Source organism: Palaemon carinicauda, chromosome 1 (genome assembly GCF_036898095.1).
Source record: "Palaemon carinicauda isolate YSFRI2023 chromosome 1, ASM3689809v2, whole genome shotgun sequence".
NCBI lineage: Eukaryota > Metazoa > Arthropoda > Malacostraca > Decapoda > Palaemonidae > Palaemon > Palaemon carinicauda.
This window is the reverse complement of record NC_090725.1, coordinates 287,614,063-287,621,562: the sequence shown is the minus strand read 5'-3', so window position 1 is coordinate 287,621,562 and position 7,500 is coordinate 287,614,063. Positions and strand designations below refer to the sequence as shown.

The following is a 7,500-nucleotide window of genomic DNA, read 5'->3' as shown; positions in this document are numbered from 1 at the left end:
GTCTGAAATGATAAGAATAAAAATTGCGTTTGATATATATATATATATATATATATATATATATATATATATATATATATATATATATATATATATATATATATATATATATATATATATATGTGTGTGTGTGTATATATATATATATATATATATATATATATATATATATATATATATATATATATATGTGTGTGTGTGTGTATGTATGTATTCAAATAAGCCATATATTTTAATGCATTAATGTTTGGAATCTCTTATGGACCTCGAGATCGAAGTCCCAAGGCGAAATCACTCAAAGACAATAGCCTCTGACCGGCTGTGAATCAAACCCTGGTCTAAATGTGTAAATTTTATCATTTATATATATATATATATATATATATAGAGAGAGAGAGAGAGAGAGAGAGAGAGAGAGAGAGAGAGAGAGCATCTAGAAAATATAAATTGTGATTTTTTATTATGGTTATTGACATGTTTACCAATCGTAAACTACCCATGATATATAATCCTTCAATCACTATTAACTGGTACATTTTTTTTCGATTAGTTTCCATTAAAAATATCGCTCGCTCGAAAAGACAATCACTAATTTGCCAACAACACCTTGAACAGTGCGCTGTATACATTTATTAAGGCCTCCAGTAGGTCTCACTTTTTAACCTTCTACTTTCTCTTCATTTCATTGTCGAACCTCTTTCTAGCTTTAGCCTTACGTTGTGATTACAAGGTTTTCCTTAAGTTAATTTCGGAGCTGAAAGGCAATTCTGGCCATATGGGTAAAATTCTTGAATCATTAGCGCAAGGCATAGAGTTCAAATTCATAAATCTAATCTAATGAGTGCAAGCCATATAATTCAAATTCACAAATTAATCCAATCATTGTAAGTCATGTGGTTCAAATTCTTGAATCTAATCTAATCAGGGCAAGCCAAATGGTTAAAATTCTTAAATCTAATCCAATCAGGGCAAGCCATATGGATCAAATTCATAAATACAATCCAATTATTGCTCTTACATCATATATACATCGTTGCTTTCTTTGGTCTTGACTGAGGAATGATATATTTGTTTGTTTAACGTATTGCTTTCCTGGTTACGGTTTTGGAAGAAGAAGCAAATACACAGAGGATGTCTGTGTAGACAAGGCTTCTTTAAGGATGAACTCCGGACAACACAACTCTGTTGTTATAAATATGGTTTTGTATAATTTTGTTCCCGTGTAATTCCTTTATTTATCATTATCATCAGCGTTGGATATAACTAGTCCACTGCAAGACAAAGGCCTCAGAGATGACATTCCACTCCTGTCTTTCTATGCCAGTTTATACCCGAAAATTTTCTTAGTTCGTCAATCCATCATGGTGTTCTCTACCTTCCCCTGCTTCTTTTGCAATTTCTAGAGACCCATTCTTTTACTCTTAATGTCCATCTATTATTTGTCATTCTCATTTAATGTCCTGAGCATGTCCATTTCTTTTTCTTGCATCTTGTAAGAATATCCTCTACTTTAGTTTTCTCTTGTATCCATGTAGCTCTTTTTCTGTCTCCTAATATTATTCCTGACATTATTCTATCCATAGATTTTTGAGTTGTAATATCTTATATTCTAAGGCTTTAGTTTCCGATGCATAAATTAATACTGGTAGGAACATGTTATATGCAGATTAGATTTTATGATGAAAGTTATTTTTGTTCATTACATGGTAATGTAAAGATAAAAAAACCATTGCAGCAATTTGTAAGTCAAAGATGTCAGTGACTTCTAGAACAAGATCATCTGGATATTTATCATAACTTATATCAGAGAAAACAGGTCCGATATAAAAAGGACAACGACGAGTTCGAGAGGAGAGACATATTTTGTTTTCCTCCAAGTTTATATTGCTAAATTTCTTCTATTATTTAAATAGTGCTGATATAGTTTATTTCAAGGAAACCTTGGAAGATCGAATATCATCAGAATCTGTGTTCCTATTTTATCAGCTTTTATAACTGAAACAACGTTCTGGAAAACCCTGAGTTTCTTCGTCTTCTGTCTCTCACTTCATACAAACTTATTTAAAGCAAAGGCTTACATCACCAAAGGTTTTTTTTTTTTCGTAAATTATTATTAAATTGGTGGGGCGGGCGTGAGTATTTTGTGAATCTTGGAAAATATTGTAAATACTTATATTTAATCATAAATATAGTTATTGTTAATGTTTGCTAGCTATTATATTCTTTCACTGTTACTGTTTTGCTTTTTTCTTTGCTTAATCATTCATGAAGGGAATAAGACATTAAAGTAGATTTTACATAATCTACGTTGTGTAATAGCTGAGCGTAACAGACCATCTGATTAAATATTTTTCTATTTAGGGAAAGTGGCGGTATACTTTTCATAATGTTATTTTCATTATAAAATAGATTTTGGAACATACTTACCTGGTAGTTATATATATATAGCTGACGTCAGAGACGTAAGCTTTATATATAACTACCAGGTAAGTCTTATGTTTAAAAATATTTTATTTTCCGAAAGCTCTTCATCCCATGCTTATCGTTCTTTTAATTTCGGTCTCATGTCCCGGGGAATTACTTACTGTCTGTCCTAGGTACTGTATGTTTATTCATAAAACATCTCCAGAGATTCGTCCATAACTCTTATTTCTTGTCTCTGCATTTTCATTGAACATTATCTTAGTATTACTCATTAATTTTCTGTCCTACCTTTCTACTTTCTATATCCAAATTCTTATCGTCTTTTGCCCGTCCTCCCATGATTCAATAAACACAACTATGTTATCTGCAAATCTTAAGTTGTGAAGGTATTCTCCATTAATAATAATTCCTACAGTTTACCAATCTAAATTCTTAAAAACTCCTAGGTACGCTGAGAATAATCTAGGAGAAATGGGGTCTCCCCGCCTAACTCCTTCTCAATTGAGTTTTTTTTCTCATTATATGTAGTTTTAAGATTGGTGTACTTCCCGTATAGATGGCTTCAAGTTTTCTAACATAAGAATCATTTATTCCTTGTCTTTGCAAGCTTTCATTATATATGCAGTATATACATACATACATATATATATATATATATATATATATATATATATATATATATATATATATATGTGTGTGTGTGTGTGTGTGTGTGTGTGTGTGTGTGTGTGTGTGTGTGTGTGTTTGTGTAAAGAAAGCATAACAAGTAGGCTTATCTTTTAGATTATGGACTATGAAATAGTCCTCATTGTTGCTGTCATTTTTTCCTTGTCCTGTTGTCACTGACAACTATATGAGGGCCATTTTCAATGGCATGCATGTTGTTAGCCTCATAGATGCTTTGGTGTAGGACTATTTAACGTTTGCCACCTTTCATAGTTTCTTTTATTTTATATAGGTATATGACTGGTATTAATTTCATATGATTATCAATTTATACAAGAATCTAGACCAATCCTCAGGAAATTATTATTATTGTTATTATTATTACTATTATAAGCTAAGTTACAGCCCTAGTTAGAAACTCAAGATGATATAAGCCCAGGGGCTCCAACAGGGAAAACTAGCCCAGTGAGGAAAGAAAGCAAGAAAATATATAAACTATAGAAAAGAAGTAATGAACAGTCAAAATAAAATATTTTAAGAGCAGTAACAACATTAAATTAGATCTTTCATATATAAATATAAAAACTTATAGTAGAAAAATAGTTCTAATAAGGATACATTACTACTGTAAGATATTAGAGAAGGAAATATAACAAATGAAATCGTACCTTTCTGTTGCAGAATTAGTTCTGGTAACAACTTCGAAGTGGTTGATGTAACGAAATGCAGGGATGTTGTCTCGTCGGCTTCTCTTTGTCTTCCGAGGCTATAAACGTCTTGAACCTCGTCTGCCTTCATACTCAGCCTAAGGAGAAATAGTGACGGGCTTAAAGAGAAGGTGGAAGTTGAATTAATCTAAAGAAAATAAATAAGTGGATTTGGGGTGAGAGGTGAGTTAATTACAGTAGTTTAACTTATTTATTTTTATTTTGTAGTTTATGCAGACACGTGCACTGTTATAGGACTATCCGACGAAAGAGAGCGAGATTATATTTTCATCTCTTACATAATTTTTTATTTTAATATTTCATAATTAATTACTATGGTATATAAAGGCTGTCAAAAACTTTCCTATAAGTGTTATTTTTAACTCTGCAATAATCTCGTGTAAGTCACAGACAGATGACTTTTTTTTTAATTTTTTTTTAAGATTAAAAACGTGATTAAGGCCGGGCAGAATAATGAATTTCGATTAATTATGACTAATAGGAAATAAGCTTATTGAACAAATGCGAATGGCAATTAACATAAAAGAGAAGTTCTCTTGATATTATAAGCAAATAAAATTCTATCGAAATATCTAGAGGAAAACGGAAAGTCACAGCCATATATTTGATTATCATTGGCAGAAATGTTCCCATGTGAACTTACACGCATATTCCCCTCTGGACTATACCACCAGTAGTCTCTCATCAATCTCGTTGCCTACGCTAACTTTCACAAATATTAACCCCCTTTTTAATATATGCTAATAATAGGCCTATTCTTCTCAAGAGAGACCACCTTATTTTACCTTGTCAATATTTGATACCTTTCTCTCTTCTCTTCCATAACTTATCTTTCAATCGACCACCATCTGTTAGGTGCCCCAAATGCATTAAAGATACTCGCCAAATGATTATCTATTCGTTAAAGTTAACATTCACCATTTCATCCTCTGGGGTTCAACATGTTCTCATAACCTTGTATACACTCTGTAAGTCTTCTTTCAATTTCTGCAGCTTCTCTTCACTGTTACCAGTCAATGAAATATCTTCTGTATATATTTATCAGTTATTTCCTAATACACCTTTTTTGTACCAAATTCCATTCCTATAGAATGTTTCTTTTCATCTTATGTGCCTTAGACACTCTTGTATGTGTGTGTATGTGCGTGTGTTATGCATTTATAGAATATGCACTCTGAATTCCTCAATAGCGTTTAAACTTTAGCCTCGAGTTCCACATTAGATTAAAAGTTAAAAATGAAATGTAGTTACCTAATTAGGTTTTACTAATGCGATTCAAAGTGATGCTGTAAGAATTTGAATTAGAATACAAAAGTTATTCGGCCCAATAATACAGGGGAAAAATAATGTCTCACTTAGCAAAGAATTCTAAAGATGGTCTGCCGCCATTACTGACGTTTGACGTAAGACCTAGAAACTTCATGTCTTGCAGTTTCTCTTTACTTATTCCAAGTTCATCTTCCACCTCCTGTGCTGCAGAGTTCCAGATCTGGAAATAAGAAGCAAGTGTTGAATAATTCAGTCTTCGACATGCTACAATTAATTTATTAATGAGAAAAAGTATGAGGTTTCCTAACATGACTGATTAGTTTTCTTATAACAGCAAAATACTGATATATATATATATATATATATATATATATATATATATATATATATATATATATATATATATACTGTATGTGTGTGTGTGTGTGTGTCGCGCGCGGCAAAGTATTCGTAAATGGTGCCGATAAGAAATAATTTAATTGATGAAGAAAAGACCTTATCATTAAACCTTTAGAAGTCGTACAGATAAATGGTATTGAGAGATTAGCCTATTTTATCATACATAGACCTAGGCCTATTTGATATCCAAATTCATTTCCCTAAAATCAATTACAGTTATTTTATCTAATGCGTTCTCTGTGTAGAAAGTCTCTATCACAAATTCCACATGCAAAATTCGAGACGTATTTCGTAAAACGCACCTCGTCCATGACGGCGTCGTTCACCCCAAGGTGACCTTCTATTTCGGGTTTAGGTTTTCCTTCGGGTGTCAGGACCTGGTCTGGTTCTGGATGCCCTCCCGGCCTGTCCAACATGCCCGGGTATTCGCCAGTCCACGATGCCCGCCGGATAACAGTCAAGCAGTCATCGCTCGTCATAAGAAGAATGCCAACGCCTACCAGGTTTCAGGTTGGAGGGAGAGGAAAAAAAAAGATAAAAACTGGTTTCAAAGAAATGCGTTTTAACTTTTTTTGTGAATTTCACCAGGAACATTAGCGTAAACTAGAAAAAGGTATATATATATATATATATATATATATATATATATATATATATATATATATATATATATATATATATATATATTTTTTTTTTTTTTTTTTTTTTTTGGGGGGGGGGAACAATGGTTTACGATTAGATTTCATCGTAATTACGTAATTATTCAAATAGGCACAAAGCATGAAAAAAACGTAATTGTTCATTATATGTTGCAATGAATTTTTTTTTTAGAAAACCTTAATTGTTCACTATAAACTTTGATAAATAAACACAAATTATGGAAAACAAACTTTTTTGTGAATTTCACCAGGCACATAAGCGTAAACTAGAAAAGGGTATATATATATATATATATATATATATATATATATATATATATATATATATATATATATATATATATATATATATATATTTGGGGGGGAACAATGGTTTACAATTAGATTTCATCGTAATTACGTAATTATTCAAATAGGCACAAAGCATGAAAAAAAAAAACGTAATTGTTCATTATATGTTTCAATGAATATATTTTTTTTTTTAGAAAACCTTAATTGTTCACTATAAACTTTGATAAACACAAAATATGGAAAACAATTGTTCGCTATATACTTCAAGAAAAAGATATTCGTGCTACAATTACCAATAGCCATGGACATATACGATTGGGAGTCGCCAAAATCCTCCAATCCTTTCTCTTGAATTATTTGGCGATTCGAAGCAAGATTGGTGCCACAAAGATCTTTATAATCCGTAAGACCAACATCCAAGACCCAACATTCTTCGGCTAGATACCATCGACTCAGTCTGAATTTTGATGCATTGTACAAACGTGAATTCTTCGACGTTTTCTCCTTCCAAACGTTATTAATTTGCTCATCAATATCTAGAGTAGTTCTCCTTGCAAACGTTTCTTTGTTGAAGTTTGTTTTCAGTTGTGGTCGAGAGAGGGCACCACTTATCGGTCTGAAGAGAATTATATTTTCTAATCTTTTTTCACTGTATTTCATTATATCCATATTCGTAAACGTGTAAGATTTCGTATCTTATATCACCGTGTCACCATGAGTAAACACATTCAGAATAAGTAATCACACATAGATTTACCGTCTAATAAAGACAAAAATAGCTCCTAGAAATGTAAACACAATGTTCTCGTCTATATTTGTCAGTTTGCCACGAAACTAAGTGGGTTGGATTGGCGGGTGAATCAAAATCTCAATAATGGCTTTACGAACCTGGTTATATTTTTACAAAATGCCTTTGTAAAATTATCAGTCAGCCAACATTTGAAGATAGGAATTACAAGTATACTTTTTTCCTTCATTCAAAAATTATCCATTGACGAGGAAAATCATAAAGTTTCTTGCAGTAGCACGATTTCTGTAAGGTGGAGAAATGCATTTTACCTTGT

General features: G+C 31.8%; 1 protein-coding gene across 1 annotated transcript in view; it reads right to left on the bottom strand.

Annotated features, from left to right (window-relative positions):
- Window positions 1-7,380, bottom strand: part of LOC137657528 (uridine diphosphate glucose pyrophosphatase NUDT22-like) — a 7,754-nt gene extending 374 nt beyond the window's left edge. Inside the window, exons 1-5 of the mRNA XM_068391868.1 lie at window positions 6,730-7,380; window positions 5,789-5,982; window positions 5,174-5,307; window positions 3,759-3,895; window positions 1-2 (exon numbers count right to left, since the gene is read on the bottom strand). The exon at window positions 1-2 is cut by the window's left edge and continues 374 nt beyond it. Coding sequence (XP_068247969.1) covers window positions 1-2; window positions 3,759-3,895; window positions 5,174-5,307; window positions 5,789-5,982; window positions 6,730-7,105 — 843 coding nt within the window. The 5' untranslated portion in view covers window positions 7,106-7,380. The remainder of the gene's footprint in view (window positions 3-3,758; window positions 3,896-5,173; window positions 5,308-5,788; window positions 5,983-6,729) is intronic.
- Window positions 7,381-7,500: the final 120 nt, after the last annotated feature.